The sequence below is a fragment of the Camponotus floridanus genome, unplaced genomic scaffold (genome assembly GCF_003227725.1).
Source record: "Camponotus floridanus strain SB8 unplaced genomic scaffold, Cflo_v7.5 scaffold9, whole genome shotgun sequence".
Classification (NCBI taxonomy): domain Eukaryota; kingdom Metazoa; phylum Arthropoda; class Insecta; order Hymenoptera; family Formicidae; genus Camponotus; species Camponotus floridanus.
The window spans coordinates 2,381,333-2,401,777 of record NW_020229860.1 but is presented as its reverse complement, the minus strand read 5'-3'; the positions used below and the strand labels follow the sequence as shown (position 1 = coordinate 2,401,777).

Genomic DNA, 20,445 nt, shown 5'->3' with positions numbered 1-20,445 from the left:
ACCGTAATTTTTAAACTAATATTAACAATATATAAAACTATGCAGTATTATTTTAAAAAAATGTTATAATATCTGAAGCGATTTCTTGTTTAACAAATCTTGTTGCGATGATATTTTTGTAATTTTTTTCGAATAGTCTGTTCAAAATTTTTAATATATATGTGAATGATAGTATCTCTAATAATGTTTTGTAAATAAATTTTACAATTTCAATATTCTAATGCTAATTTAATTATTCCAAATTATTTAAAATGAAATAAAACTTGCAAGTCATATTTTATTTTAAATACGTGTTTGATTTAATTTGTATGATAACGATGCAAATCAGTTAATGAGGTAAATGTCTTTTACTATTTTATTAGATCTATAGCTAGCAAGGTACGTGACCGTGAGTTTATATTAGTTACTGGACTTAAAACAAGGCTACATCGTTTTCTCTGTTTATAAGTTTTTGTACAATATATTGTATTAAACTAATGCATATATTTTTAAAAAAATGTTAGAGCATTTAAATAATAAAGATTTAAATAAAATAAAGATTTTCTAATTTTATCAAGTATTATTTGTGTGTGTATATGTTATACTTCGATTTTTATTTAATTTTAATATATTAAAACAATTCACAAAAATAATATATAAAACATTAAAATATATTATATAAAAATATCAATACTTATATACTTATATATACTCATATACTTATATATACTTATATATTTATTAGTTTCATATATTTTATATAATGATATAAAAAAATTACATATGAGTTATTTATTTTTCATATTCTAAGATTAAATGTATAATAGCAAAATGTAATATAAACAATTTATATAAAAATAATTTATTTCGCTTGTTTAAAATAAATAAAAGTAATCTGAAGCGAGAAAATCGATCATCTAAGAATTTTAATTAGTAATTACGTGCGAGAGAAACAAATTGTCTGAATGCTGCAATACTGTAGCAATAAACTACGGGAATTTATCCCATTGACTTTTAAACGAAATCCGAATTTACTCTGCTATCGAGTCACGTACCGCGGAGAAAATTCAACTTTTCCTGGCAGTAGAACACAAGTGTTGAGATTAATATTATGTCCGGATTTATACTAAAGCAATGTGTGCAGTTTCATAATACTATGTATAAAAATAGTAGTCATAATGATTACGTATAAAATTATTTAGAATTATTTTTATATATGCAATAATTCTATAATCATATTATGTTTAACGAATTAAATTTTAAACATCAAACATGTTAATCACATTCTAAGTATATATTTTAAACATTAAACATATTAATAACATTCTAACTATAACTATTCAAGAAATATTTCAAAAGATTTGACATTCAAATTTTGGACTATAATCTAAAAATTACTTTTTAATTTTTATTTATTATTCTTAATGTTAAATTATTAAGCTAGTAATATACGGCCTACTATCGGATCGTGAAAATAAATTCTTTCTACCTGGCCTCTAGTGCCAGGGACTAGATGAAGGATTTGTTTGGACGACTTGTAATGACCTATACACTAAAAATGTTAAGCTAAAACTATTTCATTTTTGCTATTTTATTCAATAAATGTCAATTTTATCGATCTGTTGCTTTGATAGACGTATTTTGATTGAAATTATAAGGCAATCCCGATCGATTATTATGATTCATCGTTATTTTTTTCTATTTAACGTAGTACACACATACACACAAAATGAATAGTCTGACATGATATTAATTTTTTGTCTTGTCGAAAAGAAACACATTTTTGAAACTAATTTTGCGTGCAATTTCTTCGCAAAATTCCGATCGTTACACTAACCTAGTCGATTACAAATGGCTGCTATTAGAGAAAACAATCGTTTAAACTTTATGCAAATTTTGGAGTTTTACACGAGTAAAGCAAGTGAGTAACTATACTACTCCGTGATATGCAAGTATATAAGGACAAGGACGAGAAACGATCGTCTATCACCGCTGTCGGAATGCCATTATAAGCGACGACACAAAATTCACGGTTGATCAAGTTACAATTGTATAGTACATAGAGTACGATCAGAAGATCTAGAAATATTTTTCACAGCATGAAGACTCAGAGACAGTGATAATTAAATGCATTATTACATGACGAACACAAAAGCGGGAGATGGATGGGAATGATGAGTGAATGATTTATAGTTGATTCATATCGTTTTGAAATATTCAAATAAGAAAGTTTAAACATATGTTTTTACGATATGTTCGATTCTACGAATGAAAAATATTACTTGAAAATAGAGAGAGTTCATACAAATATAAATATAAATATATTACTCTTACATTACTCTAAATATAAATATAATACATTACTCTTCAGCTCGTAAAAATTTATAAATTTTTTAAATATCTGTAAAAAATATTTTAAAAAATCTATACATTTTTTAATATTTTTTATAAAATATACTAAATTATAATTGTAAAAATTATGATAAAAATTAATAAAAATATGCGTTACTTTAATTTGTTGAACATTTTTATGATAAAAAATTCTCAAAATATATCATATAGGCTTAAATCACGGTTATTATAGACATAAAAAAAAACATTGAAAAATTACTGATGTGAAAGTATGTTGGAATGTCTGCTTCTCGTTCTGTAGATCGATATTATATTGAAATATTCACGAGTAGCTCGATTGGCGTAAGTGCACAACCGCATTGCAAGGATAAAGTACGAAGTAAAAGAAAATGACAATTGTTAAAGACTCTTATCTATTTGCAACGTTGTTGACTGTAGCGTCCTTATATACATGAAAGAGCATAAATTCTGTATATAATTTTACATAATTTCATATAATTTTACATAATTTGATTCATCATGTAAAAGCACAAACGGTATTATTCGTATCAGATATTCAACGGCATTGAATTCCGCGTTTATTCTATTCATCCGAGGCAGGCGAGGAAAAATAACGTCAAAGTCACGATAGACAGAGGCATTTATGAATAACACGTGTCCGTGGAACCGATCGATCTTGTATTGTAATATTCACACTACACACGCGATTGTCGGCAAGTTTCGGATTCGGCATCTTTGAGATAACGGGTGATGCAAATGAACTTCATTCTCAACGTAATATTCATCTTATGGAATGTAACGTAAGACGAATGATTTTTTTGTGCATAAATTTAATTTAAAATTCCGGCAAATATTTGGCTCGATAGTAAGATAGCTTATTTTTGCGATTCAACAAAGTAGCATCGTGTGCGAAGAAAAAACAATTTAAGTAATCTTGTAGTATCTTATTAACATTTGGGCAAATTAATCTCGCGCGAAAAATTCGATCAATCGTCAAACTATCAAGAGAATGAAGATGATCGGTATCGCGCCAGTACTCATAAAATCCGCGTTTCGCGTAGTAGATCGATAACGCTTGAAATATTTACACTCGCGAGACGAACACGCGTATATTATCGCGAAGGAAATATTTTTTTATGGCTGACAGAATGACAGCGCGTATAATGGTAGCCTGATATGTAACCGCGCGTGGGATGGAAGGGAGATTTTTACTACGAATATAACGTGTACACGATAGGATCGGAGAGAGAAGAGTACAGACACTCATGAGACACACACGTGTTACACACGTGATAGATCGATGGTGATTGAAATATTCACTGTATAACGCGATGTGTGCCGCGACGTCAAGGTCCCTCCACGAAGGTTATTATCTCTGCTTGTCTCGGCTCGCTTGATCCAGACATGCGATGCCACGCGATGCCAGCTCAACGGCGCGTGGTACCTCGGTCGAGAGTGAATACGGTCCTGGAGACGCACGCATTCGCGGCGTTCACTCGAGTGAGAGCGCGTTCTTTCGCGATACTTTGAAAGATCGCGGCATGGTGCGCGAATAAGAAGGAGAGAAATGGAGAAAGAATGAGAGATGGAGAAGGACGGAGCGAGCGTAGAGACGCGGCGCACTCCTGGCGAACGACACCTTCGCACTGAGGCATGCACGAGGCATCGCGACGTTTCCCAGGGCCGTCGAGAAACCGCAGCTCCCTGCGACGTGTTGAGATTAGATATACGAAGACACGTGGGAGTCACGCTATGCGACGTCTGCCTAATTTACGCGAAATAATTGCCATCCCGCCATCTCGCAGTTTCGATAAATGTCATTTTGTTGGAGCAGTGGTTGTTATATTAGGTGTCATTATATGTTATATTTGGCAGGCATCGTCAGCGATGATAATATCTATTTTAGAAGCGTTCTGGCGTAGGTAGAATCTTTCGAACGCTCGCAGTTAAATTGAAAAATTAATTTTTATCAGCCGTATTTTAATCATAATAATGTGAATATTATAGAGTATGATGTATTCGATTACTGAAAGAAATATTCGCTATGTATTTGATTACTGAAAGAAATATTCTATGATGAGGAAATGTTGCAGCATTTCTAAATTTGAAATGCTAGTTTGTATAAGATTGACAAGTCAAAGAGATATGAGGCGATCACATATTTATTAAAAAACTGACTATATTTTTCGTAAAAGCTATTTATTCTAAATATCTTTGTCAAAATAGCGTTTATTTTGAAAGTATGACATTTTATATGAATGCTGTATTAATTATCTGAGAAGTCGCAATTTTTATATTACAACTGTCATAACATTTCAGAAAGAAAAAAGGAATCACACACCAAATTGAAAATCAAAATGAGAAAAAAATGTATTTTCCTACATATTTTAGAACTATTTAATGACTTTTATTGTTTAAATTCTAAGATTCTAATTTTTGTAAGTAAAGCAAATAAAAATAATGTTCATGGAATACAAAACACATAGATCGTTTCTTCGTGAAAGTTAAAAAATACAGATATGAAAAGAAGCAGAAACATATATATATGTATGTATGTATGTATGTATGTAATATGTCGCGTTAATAAAGACACTTGTGCTACTTATTTTACTAGAGGTACGGAAAAGAAATAATCACAGAATGTTATTACTCGAAAACAATATAATAAAAGTAATTACATAATTGGAATGATAATTAAAATATTTTATTTATTTTATTACATATAAATATTTAATTAATTAAATTGTATTTATAGCATAATTATATATAAGTTATCTGATTGTTGACATATCACAATATATAATTATTATTTTTAGTTAACTATATAAATTTGATTAAATTAAGAACACGCTAAGCGCTTTCAATGATAAATATTTTTTTTACATTATATACTTATCGATAAATGTAACATCAAAACGAGAGCCAATTTTGATCATGAGTTTGGCGGCGAAGTTATCTATTTTTCAAAATTGGTAGTTTTCTGACATCATCCGAAATTCTGCCTGCCAAGAATCACATGTTCGCCGCTGACAGACACAAGGTAACTTTTTTCTCCGAGAAAATTTGTCTTTCACGGGTCAATAGTTACTACTCAACACGACATGCATGTTGAAAGAAAGAAAAAGAGAGAGGAACAAAAGTGGAAAACGCTCACCATATCCAACCGAGATTGTTGCACTTCAAAAGATTTATGCTTTAGTTAGCCAAGAATTGGCACGCCTTCTACCTTAATAAAACGAGCTGTTCCTGGATGTGTGCAGCTAAAAGTACTTCGATTTATCTCTTTCAATTAGTAGCATTTTTGTCGCGTTCCTTTATTGCTTTATTTATTTCCTTGAGCCTACTTGTGTTGCTCTTAAAAGACACACACAAATCGATACGCGAGAGCCGAGACAATGCTACTTTTGTAGAGGCATTAAATTAATAAACATAAATAGGTCCGAATTTTTAGGCAGATCGGCAGTTTCCAATCGATTTAACTTCTGGGCTTCACGGTCACTCCTGAAATCGAAGTCTTCTGGGGAGACAAAAACTAGCTTTATATTTACACGGCACGACGTCGATTTATTCTTGGCATACGTTTGGAAACTAAAGTTGTCGCAAGTATTAATAGCGCGACGATAATATGGCAGGACTATGAATATCTCAAGGTGTTCAGCGTGACAGACGGCTTATGCTGGCAGAAACTTGTCAGACGACATTTGAAAATTATTGATCTAGTATTTCGAGCTAGCTAAGCCAGTTTACAATATAATTCTTCAATATTTTTCCGAACATATGTATGGTAAACATATAGGTATGGAGACAAAAAATTCTTCTGATATTTATATTATTAATAATCATAACGAAATGAAAGATCGATCGGTCTCGATCGAAGGGTTTGCTCGAGTCAGGCAATTCCATTTGGATATTTCACGAAGCATTTTGTATACATGTGTGTGTGAGACACCTTCTTCATATATGTTATGTACTCAAATTTATACGAAATACTCCAAAAATGTGCTAAGGTCTCTGTATTGTATTCTCACATGGCTTACAATTGATTTCTTTTGATATAGAATTTTTTGAAGCAATTCTTTAAAATAATATATAAAGTAAATAAAAAATGTACAAGCACATTTTTTAATAAATACTCTTAATAGAGAAATGTGTATCGACTGTGGAGATATATTGGAAAAGGTTTTTGCATTGTGCAAATATGCGAGGAATATTACATTGATGGATATTATGACTTACAAACATTTTTATGATTGACAGTTGAATGACGATCGCAAAAGTGCTCGCATATTCCTCACAAATTTGCATAATGCAGATTTTTTCTAATATATCTCTATAAGCGATGACAAAAGGTCTGTAAATCGGAAAGTAAATTCAAAAAATGATTGTGTGCATGCTCGTTTCTCAGATTATGACATATTTAGAATTACAAACATAACATCGATTAAGTTGCAGTTTGCGTGCGTTCCGCGAACAATTTATATTTGATTGTGATTTATATTTATACTATATTTGTCATATTTGTGTACAGTATAGTACATTTTTTTTTTAGAGAATTTAGTAGATATTGTTTTAAATAAAATGTCTCGCTTTTTCATATTGTTTATATAATTTCTAAATGTTTAAAAGTTATATTGATTGGTTTAATTAATGACTTCGCGAAAAAGCAATAATAAATCAAATTCATTATTTAACTGTATTATTGATTTGTAGTAGATATTATTTTAAATAAAATGTCTCGCTTTTTCATATTGTTTACATAATTTCTAAATGTTTAAAAGTTATATTGACTGGTTTAATTAATGACTTCGCGAAAAAGCAATAATAAATCAAATTCATTATTTAACTGTATTATTGATTTTTAAAAGAATAATGATGAGTATCATTTATATGAGAAAATTATATAATTAACAATTTTTTAATATTGAATTTAGAAAAGCAGAAAAGTGTTGCATATTTCTTCTCACATATCATCCTCAAAAATAGATTTGGCAAAGATAACGAGATTCAAGTACTACATTTGTTAATTAATTCAATTAAATAGAATTAAATACTTTACTGCCATCATATTTCTCACTCATATTCGTTTATCGTAAAACCACCTGTGACGTGTTTGGCACTCTATCTAGTCTGTTTTCTGAGTATTTATTGGAGAAATGTAGTCATAAATAATTTCTGAATCAATTTAGCTTTTTTGCGAAAATTTAATTTTATCGAACTTCTCAGTATCATGAAAGAATATACTATATTTCATGTACACAATAGCTATATTGAATACAATATCGATGTTCTCAATATGTTCTCTATATACGAGTACATTTCAAATAAAAGTCAGAAAATAAAATAAAAATTCTTTAATCATATATTTATCATTTTAAATGAAAATAAGACACATTTAAAATATATATGTATATATATATTAAATTTAATATATCTTATTTGCATTTAAAAATTAAAAGTATAAACATTTAATTAAAGAATTTTTATTTTCTTTATATACTATATAGATTAGTTGTTCTTAAAAAAACGGAAATTGTATTAATTATTAATACAAATCAATTTAACAAATTAATAATCAATTTAACAAAATAAATTTATTTATCACTTATCTTTGCATTTTAAATTCTACATATTTTTATAGAGTAAATATACATTTTAAAATTAACAATAGTACAAACTAAAAGGTTATAGGACAAAGGTTAAATGTTACTTTGTATAATCGACCTATTCTATGTTTAAAGTAGTCTTGATTATATATTTTTCGTCTCACGCGATTAGATTTATGATCAATTCCAAATTCATCATCCCATTCTATGTCAAAATATTATGTTGAAAAATCGCGCGCATTAATGTGAGGTACGCATTTAAATTCTATATTGTGGCCTTCAAACGAATTTATCGCGATTAATACGCAATATTGCACTATAATTATATTTTATTTTTGTCAATTCTAGCTTATTTGTTCATCAAAATAAGTCAATAAATCTTTTATTTTTTTGATTGTTTAATTGCCAAATTATTTTTTTATTTAAAAATTAGTTCTATGTGATAAATTAAATGTAAAAAGTTTCATAGTGTATAAATTTATTATACTTTATCTTTATTTAAAAATTATAATACTTTATCTTTATTAGAAAATATATATAAATTGAAATATAAAGAAATATATATTAAATTACATGCAAAGTATCAATATCATAATGTTACAAAACAAAAATAATCCTCCAATGAAAAAGAAAGAAAAATTATCAAAGACAAATTATAAAAAAAGTGTATTGATGAAATGTTAACGTTTATCACATTTTATTTACTAATTAAATTTCGAGTTTATGAATTTTAGATCAAATCAAGTGAATTTGTGATAATTACATGTAATTTATTCAGTGGCAATAAAAATGTTAAATGATGAAAAAAATCAACAATTAAAAAATAAATTTTTATAAAATTACATTATTTGGAGAAAATAAATTTAAAAAAATAATTGTTAATAATATTCTTTTGCTTTTTCCATACATATTAAATTACTACTCAATATTAAATGATAGATTCAAATCATAGTCGAGAAAAATCGAAAAAAAAACTGAAGTTATTATATTTATTAAAGAGCAAAATATCTTTCAAGTGGATTAGGTGTTTAAGTTCAAAGTTGGCAAATTTCTCTATAGATTTTTTATAATTTTTTATATTTAATTAATAATGATATAAAATTGTTTTCTCTTATTAAATAAAGCATTGAAAATTTATTTAAATATTTTCTTAGTGATACATTATACAGTTAAAATATGAATAAATGTAGCAATCTAATATGCAGCGGATCAGGAAGCGATCATACACGGCCAGACTGCAACGATAACATAGTATAAATACATATATGAACGTCAGATCTTGGGAAATATATCAAAAATGTACTCTAGAGAAAACGTGCTCTAGAGATAGTGTATTTTGAATTTTGTGAATCTCATCAGTTTTACTGCAGATCTCGATCTTAAATTCATGAATTCAAAATTTGGTTAATAAATGCATGATAAATGGTAAATATTAATGCTTCACTTGTTTAATAGGAAAACCATTAAATATTGTTTTATGAAAATAATATAATAAAAATATCCAGAGAGGTATTTTTTAATAAATTTTCAGAGAGGTATTTAAAATATCCAGAGAGATATTTTTTAATAAATTTTCACACATAAGAAAAAAGAATAGCATTTAATTTAAAGCTTATGTCACATACATAATACATATTCTGATATCAATTGATATTACTAAAATGTAGAAGAATAATTAAAAATACGATTAAGTTAATATTAATTATTATAATAATTATTGTTATGGTATCGCGAACATGTTAATTACATTTTATTTATTTCATTTAGCTGAAGTTTTTCATTCACGTATCACAAGGATTGATAAAACAAGTTGAGGTCCATTTGCGAAATTCATGCATATATGTATATTTAAGACTAACACCTGGCGAGATACGATAATTTATTCGCGCACAAAAAGCTCTAGAGGATCACGGGGCATTATTTACGGAGACAATTATGCCTGTCTCCCGAACTTTCATTTTGTGGCAGAGCACATTCTTGTTTCAAATTTTATGCTATTCACCGCAGCATAATTTGTAAATAACGTACATCATTCTAGCACAAATAGTTTTGAGGTTTTGAAGGAATTAAAAGTTTTATATATATATATATATATATATATATATATATAGAGAGAGAGAGAGAGAGAGAAAGAGAGAATGATATAAAATAATACACTTTATTTCCAATTAACGATCTGTAACGTTAACAACAAGTTATGATTATTTATCTATCATGTTTTGTTAGTTAAATTGTATATGAATACATATAAGTAAAAAAGATATAGTAAGATAAATAATATTATATAAAGTATCAATAATATTATATAATGTATTATGTATAACATAATAATTAAAATTATTGATATAATTATAGCGGCTTAATGAGAAACTTTGTTTTTTTTTTAGATTTCTTGAAATTATTATTTTTTCTTCGATAAAATTAAATAAAATTGAACATTTATTTAAATATATATTTACGAATATATATAAAAAATTTTTTTATCACTAAAAATAAATTATAATATTTATTCATGAAAATTAAATAAAATCAGTTTCGACTTACTTTGAATTAGGTAGATGGATTAAACTTTATTTTTTTAATTATAATAGGTAATGAGTAAATAATTATAGCAAAGATTAAGTTTATTGCCTATTTCGTTACATACAGTATAGTGCAGCAAACAGAAAGTACAATTAATCTAAGAGCACATGAGACTGGTTAGCGCGTTTTATTCTGCGATAAACTATAAATTTTATTGCATGAGAAAAATGTGTGAAATACTAAAGTGCTATTTTAGTTAAATTATAAAGTTCTATCGTGTGAAGAAGAACCAAGCATATTATTGTTTAGCTAATTTGATTATCACGAAAAAAGTTTATATAGAATTTGATCGAAATTTACATTTTCGAAATCATTCTTTGTACTATTTGGATTCAAATTTCTCTTAGCAAATTTTATATATTATATATATGTATAAAATACAGACATATTAAAGATAAAATACGCAAATTTTATATAAAACATTATTAAAAAATAAGATCTTTCTTAGATTATGCTTTCTTAGTTATGCAATGAATACTTAAACAAAAGTTATTATAAAACATCGCTATATTAGTTATACTATACATTATTAGTCTAAAATTAGTTTAAAATATGTTGTATAATAATAGATAAAGTAATTAAGATTCTTCTTTCTTTAATGATTTATAAATTTATAAATTTATGATTTACAAGATTTATAAATTTGATTTATGTTTAACTTAGGATGAACTTTTGTAGAACACGATATAAAATTTCATATTTGATGACAAATTATTGAGATGTAAACATGAAGAAGTTCGTTTTTATAGCTCTTTTTGTTTACATATAAACAAGTAATTCTTCTTTACATAGGAGATATACAATAATTTATTTAATAATTTATAATTGTTTAATTTCCATTCCACGTAACGCATTGTTTCAGATACATCTAATATAATTAAATCTATTTAATATTCTGATGTGTTATACTACAATATATTATATAAATACAATTTATAAATGATCGATATACATGCATATGTAACAACATAAAATTTACTTTTTATTCACGCTTAACATGCGTTTTTTAGAGCGCAATATTTTTATAAATTTAATTTTTCAATTTACTCTAAACTATATCAAATCATCTTGTATTGAGCCTCGCATGGGGTCTATATCGTAGATCGATCACGAGCACCTGTCTTTAGATTAATGCTAATCGTTATTGATTACACTATCTAATTAAGTGAGTTATCGTATTCACTTAATTGTAAAAAATCGATCATAGACAGTTCGAGATAGAAAAATATAAAATATAATAAGCATAAAAAAATAGATATCTCACTAAAAACCAAACAATTTATAAACAAATTATATGATGAAAATATTTCTTTATATAATTTCAAAAAAAAAACTTATAAAAGTTTCTAAAATTCTGTACATAATTGTTCATAGAATGCATCTAAAATTGAGCATCTAATACATAATCATACCGAATTATGCAGAGTATAGAGATTTATTTTAGCTCAAAGTGCGTCAGAGAGTGAAAGAGGAAAAGAGATAAAGAAAGAGGAAAAGATCAAAGATAAAGTGATATATCGATCCTATGGTGCACTTACCGGTGTCGTATAATGGGCATGGCATATAGCTGTACCGTTGTTCAGGATGTACAACGGACTTGTTCTTCTGTCCACTAGTCATCGTGGCGAATTTGGTCACGTACTGCAGAAGTTTGTCATAGAATAGCAGGAAGGTTGTGCGAATTATCGTTAACGAAGGTTGCGGGCACACGGGCTTTTAAAGCGCACTTTAGAAAGCTCCTTATCACCGGCGACAAACGAAAGGATGTTTATCCTGATGTGGTTACGTATGACTGCATTTTGCGATGAGTATTTGCGGCGCATACATTGGTCAATTGAGCTATACCAACGAATTAAGGCACCGTTTCGGTGCCAATTAGCCGCAGTTTAATTAGTCTGTTTAAAATCAAATGTGTACGTCGTTGATTAATTAGCGTTAAAATAATTGACTGCGATGCGTTGTTTACGCGTCTTTTCTTTTTCGTCGCGTACCGTTCGAGACGACTATAACATCTCGCTTAAGCGAGGAATACACAATTATTAAATATGTCTACACAGTGAAATCGTATTTGAATTAAAGTATAAGCTGCAATAACTTTTTCAGAAACAAAGAACTAAATATGCAATAAAATTTCTTACGAATTCATAATGATAAAAAAATAAATTGTACACGCTGATGAACTAAATTTAATGACAAGATATTGCAATTTTTCTAAAAAATTTAAATTAATTTGAGAGATTATTATTCCGGCTCACACTTAAATCGCAGAACCCAATGTAGAAGTAACTTAAGAATTTGATAAAATTAATTTGAATTTAATTGTAAAATTAATTTCTTTAAATTCTTGAAAAATAGATTATAAACTATTATTTTATTAAACTAATTAATTAATTGAAAATTTATTTGTCCCACTTTCTTTCCGGAAATAATTAGATTTTCATAATGTATATGTAGGAGCATTACACAAATTTATTTAATTTTTTTATTAAAATATTTTTAGTACATAAAATGTGTTATGTTCTCATTAGTATTTAATAAATTATAATGCAATATTGGATAAAACAGAATGAATAAATTCACAATAAAATACAAATTGGATCTACTATGTAGCAGATGAGCTGACTCAAAAGCTATAAAAGCTGTTGCGTGAAATTGGTGGTTTTCAAGATAGTAATATACGAACAATGCTCGATTCGAGACGATTTTTATACAAAGATTTTCTTTAACTGATAAGAAGGACTTATCTTACGTGTTAGTTTCACACAAAAGTACATTACTATTTTATTATTAAAAAAAATTGCTGAGTTTTATGTGTTTGTATGTGTGTTTGCATATATGATTACGCAAAAAGATAATAGATTCAATTTCACAACAAATGTAATTAATAAATATAAATATAGATTTTCTGTCGTTAATTATAAAAATAAAAAAATGAAAAATTTTTCTTAAAAATTAAACTTTTTTTTTGTTATTTACAGATAAATGAAATATCATTGATATTAATTGTTCTTGCGAGCATGCTCGCTTTTTTATCACAGATTTTATATAGATTGATATATTTTGCATACAATTTATTGCACAGTTCATGCGCCTATACTGATACTGACATTGTAATTGAAATTAATACACTCATCTATCTCAATTACTTGATTTTCTTGTCGGTACTAATTTAATCGTGATTTGCAATATATTAGTATAAATGTGATATGCACATTATTTTAAAAGTAAGAATCAAAATTTGAAATTAAACGTTACAAAAAGAATTCGAAATATGGATAGTATATGTATTTATGTGTGTATGTACGTGTATGAATATGTGTACACACATACACATATCACTACATATTTTACGAATATTTTATATTGTCAGTATTTTACATATTCCGAATTTTATTTACAATTGCACATTCAACGCGTCCGCTTATTTCAGAATTTTATTATTTTATCTCTCATATTCTGGCCTTCTTGAATTCGGAAAATTTAATTTTGTGGTTAAATCAGGAAAATTTCATTCAAAAATAGACTTAAAATATCTTATTTCTGTGTTTTCTATCAAACTGAAATAATCCGTGCATTCTTTTTCTCTTGCAATCTTGCTCATCGGTATTGTATAAATATCTAAATTTTTTAAAAAAAGATTAATATTTCGAGAAACAAAATTAATCTATAGAATTATATCCGTGTTTTGCAGAAGAATTTTTCTATCAGGATCCTTTTAATTATATTTTTCAGTTAAAAACGGACCGATATTTTGAGAGAGAATTGAGAAGAAGAATTAATCTTAAATTGACTTCTGTATTCTAAATAGGATTTTTTTCAAAGATTTTTGAGTTCTTTAAAAAATTTCTCGAAAAACAGGATTAGAATTTCGGAGATTTTCGCAGTTCTAGCGGATAAGTTCGCGTGCTGCCGCGAGAGTACTCCTCTCTTGCTCTGGCATTTAATCTATAAGTGTACCACGTGGATGCAGTCGTTCGATCCAACGATTTCCTTTCAATCCGTCGCAGGCTTTCTCCTCACTAACGTAACGTAAAACCGTTTCCGCGTATGTATTGTCGAGTGTCGAATTGCGAACGACACCGGTGCACGCGTGACTGACGTGCGTGCTCGTACGTGCACCTAGACGCGCTGCGAACCGCTCCGTGCACGCTCCAACGCTGTACTGGACCGAGTGAGGTGAAATGGAGAAAGGGAGGTGTGATAGGGAGAGAAAGGAAGAAAGAGAAAGAGAGACGGAGAAAGAGAAGGAGAAAATACGGAGAGGCGAAAGCGACGAAAACGAATGTAAAATGTGAAAAGAAGCGAGGGGAAAGCCGGAAGAGAAACAAAGAACTGAGACAGGAGAAAGTACTTACTACTTGGAAGCAGAGAGATAAACAGAGAGAGAGAGAGAGAGTGAGGATGAGAGTAAATGGGCGAAGGGGGATGCTGCGGTTGCGGGGTGGAAAATCGGTCTGTCTCACTCTAGTCTCTAGCCCGCAGCGGTGCGTCGCGCCGCGCATCACGTCCCCCTCTTTCCGAGCCCCGAACCCCAACTAACCCACTACCCCGCCGTGTACCTAGTCCGCTGCCCTCTTCTCCGCAGCCGCGAGGGAGAACCTCTACACGAACCACCCCCCTATTCTATGTCGCAATGTATCCGCAGTCGGAGGTAGAAAGCCCGGTAGCTTCGGACCGGTACCAAACGATTTCGCGTAATTCCATGACTTTCGTCACGATATCTTATCATATAGCCGGCGACAATGGTACGATAGCATAAAATACCGTGAATTAAATTTTCTTTAAGGTATTTTTTGACCCTTAATAGAACAGTAGTAATTATTTGATAAAAATAATAATTCAGTCTCGAATATAATTCGAGTTATATTTCAATATAACCGCGGTTCAAATTGTAAAGTAATATAAGTGAGTCTGTCAATTTATTATTTTCAAAAATTTTAATAACCCTTTACTAACTTTAAGAATTATTTTTGTATATTAAAATAGAATTTAGAAAAATAGCCTTTGATTTTTATAGACAGAAGCTAATATTATAATTATTATGATACTATAATAATAGTATCATAATAATTATAATATATTTTATCGTATTAAGATTACTTTGAGACGCTATTTTGAAGTTTGAGTATAAAAGTATTAGTTTATCTAAGTAAGAAAGAGTTATGGCCAAAAAAGTAGTGTTTTATGTATATTCTCGATGCATTAAATGCTCAATGGAGAAATGCAATTCTGCCATAAACACAATTTGATTTGAAGCGACGCCAAGTGTTTTTAAGATATTTTGTTGCTTGTTATTGTAGAATGCGAAACGTATATAGGCAGACAATAGGAGACGAGCGATGAATTAAGGAATGTACATAAATAGACAGATCTTTGCTAGCAATGTTACTACGATCTTTTATTTGCGTAGATTTTAAGAAAAACAATTATAGCATAGAGAGTTGTTGAATTTAAAACTAAAAAATATAATATTGATTACGAAAATAACTTTAAAGTATTGCTATGATCAATTTTTAATTTTTTTAAATGTATTTTTTTTAATATCGTCAATTAATTAAATTTCACTATATTTTATAACAATTTTTAGTTTTCTAATGGTGTCAGTTTTTAAATATAATATTTATTTTATTAAAAAGTTCTTTATAATGAAGGATATTATATATTTGAGAATATGAAATAAAGAAGAAATAAAATTTTCTAACAAAAATTATATAATAATAATTTCAAATACATGCTATTCTTATTACATGATCTCATAGAATACACAGAGAACTTATACGAAGCTTCTTGTCCAAACTCGCCTTTCAAACTTTTCTCCCGTTTAGCGCAGTTTGTTTAAATTGAACAGCAAGAGAGAACTCTTGTGTGTGAAATATTGTCGCAATTTCGTGGAAAGCACGCGATCGAAAGTGGCTTTAAGAATACGCACGAGATGGAAAGTGAGTTGCTTTTAATGAAAAAAATAATTTATGCTTTTACTTGGAAAATTTCTTGCTTTTATAGATATTTCGCATTTTAGCTCTTGAATCTGTGCTTAAAGTATTTTTATTGTATATTTTATTTATATATATAGAAAAATATTGCACTTGATATAATAATGAATATCATGAAATAAAATGTATAATACTCTCTAGCATTCCTCTCATTAAATTTTCGTGTGATTACATGTTGAACATTTATTAAATAATATATGCATTAAATTTACATTGTTAAAGAAATAAAATAAATTGAGTTGAAAATAAGAAGAAAATGAAAGAGAATATTTTTATTGGTCAGATTTTTTTAAATCTCTAAAAATATGAGAAAATTTATAAAAATTATGTATCTCTACAATTATATTATTAAATTATGTTTTTAATGCAAACATTTTTGTAATCGACACACAATGCGATAAAATATTTCCAGAGATTTGCATTTAAATAAATTATAAATAAAAATAAAAATTTGCAAATTTGACACGGGAATTGAATGAAAACTAATCATGCGTCTAAATGTTACGTAATTGGCATAAGAAATTGTTTAGAATAATTGGTATTAAATAATATTTGACGAAACATTTATTAATATATAAAAAACGTCTTAACATGCGAAGTTTTATATGTTTTATCAGGTATAAAAAGCATATAAAAATTTTAAAATTAAAATACAATACTGCACGATTTCACTATAGGAAAGAAACAAAAATCTAGACAAAATGGAAAGATCAGTAGAGGAGAATATTAGTTTAAATGAATGGCAATAATTTGCTTGAACATGGTTGAGTGGAGAAAAAAGAAATATCAATCAATTCTGACGAAAGTGCTGAAGTCAGCGAACTCGTATAATACGAAGTAAAAATGAACAAGATTATAGATAATATGGGTAGCAATTCGCTTTATGGCTGTATTCTGGCAGAGTCTACTTAAATTTCCGATACCGATTACCGATTATCCGCCATTGGAATCACCTAAAAAATTATCGATACAGATAATTATAGATAATACAGAAGGAAAAAGAAATTCAGAATAAATAATCGAAAATAAGAAATTCAGAATAAATAATCGAAAATATGTGCATAAGCAAGAAAACAAAATAATACAATTGCACTTCAAAGACTTTGTGAATTTTGCAATTAAAAATATTTTTATAAAAATGCAAAGACTACATAATATATAATAATTACTATAAAATTGTTCATATATAAAATACATAATTTACATTAGAAATACATACAACATATAAATTGTTAGCTCAAAAAAGAGCTAACAATTTATGAGTTTCAAACACACACACACACACATATTGCATCCATGTTCTTATCAAGCATTGCATAACTTTTGATTTTAAGAGAACTTACACTATTTTTGTACCTTATCTCACACAATAGTACGCGAATTGTCTTTTGGAAACATTGATATTAGTATGCCATTTGGTGTCTTCGTAAACATTGTAATTTATGTACTTCAGTCAGCATTCAGTTTTCTACAATAAATAACACGTGTCGATGCACTTTGCATATGTCATGTCGAAGAAAAACATCGTTTGCACTTTTACTGTATTCTACCTTCCGTTATGTATCTATCCGTTATGTATCTATATGATGCACAACGCGGTGCGTCACTTTATTCGCGGTAAATATGTTTGTTTTCGTGACATATCACATTGCAAATGAAACTAGTACATAGTTATATGATAATTCACGATTTCATGCGTCGACATATGATTCACATCCTCTCTCAAGAGACAGAACTCTGTGATTTTGACATATTGACAAAGATTTATCAGCAAGTATATAGAATAGTATATTAGCGAAATATGAGTTGATCTTGTATTACATGTGTGAAGCTGCTGTATTATTTCGTGAAAACTGATAATTAAGAATTCTTCTTTTATTTTTAAAAATTTTATCATTTTTATTTATAACTTGAACAAATAATTCTAAACATTAAAAAAATGCCTTAAAACAAACTGAGAAGCCAAATATAATGTCTCAATTTGTTCTGCGACATTTTTTATCATTTTTTCGTCAGAAATTTATAGTTTTAATTTAATATTTATAGTTTTATATATATATATATATATATATATATATATATATATACTTTTAGAAAGAGTTATATTTTTTAAAATGAAAACATCGATTAAAATAAAACAATCATCGTCAAACATATACGAATTCAAATGAAATATTGATCGATTTTCGGGAATTCTGTTTATTCTGAAACAGTTTTCATATAGTTCAGAGTATATTCATGCATTAATTGTTTGTGAAAATTGATTGTTTAAGAAAATTTTCTTAACAATGAATACTATATGTTTCTCCAAATTTTGCAAAAAATCATTTATATTGAAAAAATATTTTTTGTTAATTTTAGTAAGCAAATAGATTAGGATAGAATAAAGATAGATATAAAAAAATAATACAATTATCTTATAAATTTAATTCTCTTAACGTACTTTAATCTCTAAATTGATTACATTTAATATTTTGTTATAATTTCGTAATTTCATTTATCTGCAAAAGTTTTTCGCATAATGCATTTCTGAAGATTTGCGCATGAACTTACAAAAATAATATACAAGATGTGCGTACATTTATTACTTGAATTAATAATTAACAATATTAGGAACAATATTAGGATTTGATTTTTAAATAATTTCCTTACATTTAATAGATAAAACGTCATAACTTTATCTAATCAATAAATATTCGAGTTGATTAATTTTAAAATTAACTAAATTCCTCATAAATTTATGTAACAATAATCTTAAAAATTCGAAATTATTTAATAAAATCCTTATTTAATAAAATCATTTGAATGCAATAATTTCTTTGTACAAAAATATTGACAATTTTAATTATGTCATTGTGTCATAAGCACTTGAGTTTTATTATTTAAAAATAGTCTTTGATTATATATGGATTTTATAAGGAAAAGTTTAGCCAATTTTAAAAATAAATTTTAAAAATAAATATTAATATACTGTTTTTAAATAGCATCGAAAATTACATCGAAAAAATTACATTTTGTGAAAAAAAATTACATGGTAAAATACAAATCATCAATACAGACATCAGATGTCATATGAACACATGCATAATGCACATTATATACATACTTTGTTTTCTTCTCTTAATTTTTATTTATGGAATATACACAAGTGAATGATATAAATGTTTACATAAAATCTTATAAAAGATTAAGAATTATATGTGATGCATATATGGCAGTTTGTAGTATTTCAGTATAATATATTATGTAATGTCAATAATGTGCAAAATGCAGGTTATTATAAATAAAATATAATTATATCTAAAATATAATTAAAATGTCCATATTATCTAATTTTAATTTCTTTTGCTAGAGAGAAAGAGAGAAATTTTGCTTTATAAAATACAAATAATATTACAACTGATTCATAATAAATTTAATCAGCTCAACATTCTACTTCTTCATGAAGTTTCGGTTGCTAAAAGAATATTCGATTGAGACAATAATTTTTTTACTGTTTGTACCGTTGCATTTCATTTAAGTTAATCATGACATTATAATGTTCAATGATAGAATTAATAATCAATTTTTGCGATATGACCATCTATTAAATAAATTTTTATCTTATAGTAATTTTTATTATATTATTTGCAAATTTTATTTTTTTATACTATAAAAATAGTATAAATATATGTTTTTTAAAAACAGATTAGTGTAATTATCTTTTTCATATAACTAAATTACAAATTTAATTACAAATTCTAGAATTATAAATAATAAATATTATTTTTATTTTATTGACATTAAATGATGATTACACTAGCTCTTTTTTAAATTAGTAAATATAGTAATTAATTAGTAAATACAGTATTAGTAAATATTGTGATGTCACAATTATCTTAATAATTTCAAGTCATTATTCACAGTTGAGATTAATAGTAAATTAGCAAATTAAC

General features: G+C 27.4%; 1 protein-coding gene across 5 annotated transcripts in view; it reads right to left on the bottom strand.

The window, feature by feature from the left end:
- The window catches only part of LOC105255816, a 33,019-nt gene extending 18,441 nt beyond the window's left edge, over nucleotides 1-14,578 (bottom strand). For 3 of the 5 annotated variants that reach the window (XM_011265335.3, XM_011265380.3, XM_011265388.3), the window contains exon 1: nucleotides 3,652-3,971. Coding sequence is in view for 1 of the 5 variants with exons in the window: in XM_025414799.1 (XP_025270584.1) it covers nucleotides 12,056-12,137 (82 nt within the window). In the remaining 4 variants the exon portion in view is untranslated. Of the gene's footprint in view, nucleotides 1-3,620; nucleotides 3,972-12,055; nucleotides 12,413-14,474 lie in introns of those variants that run through there. The other 2 variants (XM_025414799.1, XM_025414797.1) reach the window with 2 other exon arrangements.
- Nucleotides 14,579-20,445: the final 5,867 nt, after the last annotated feature.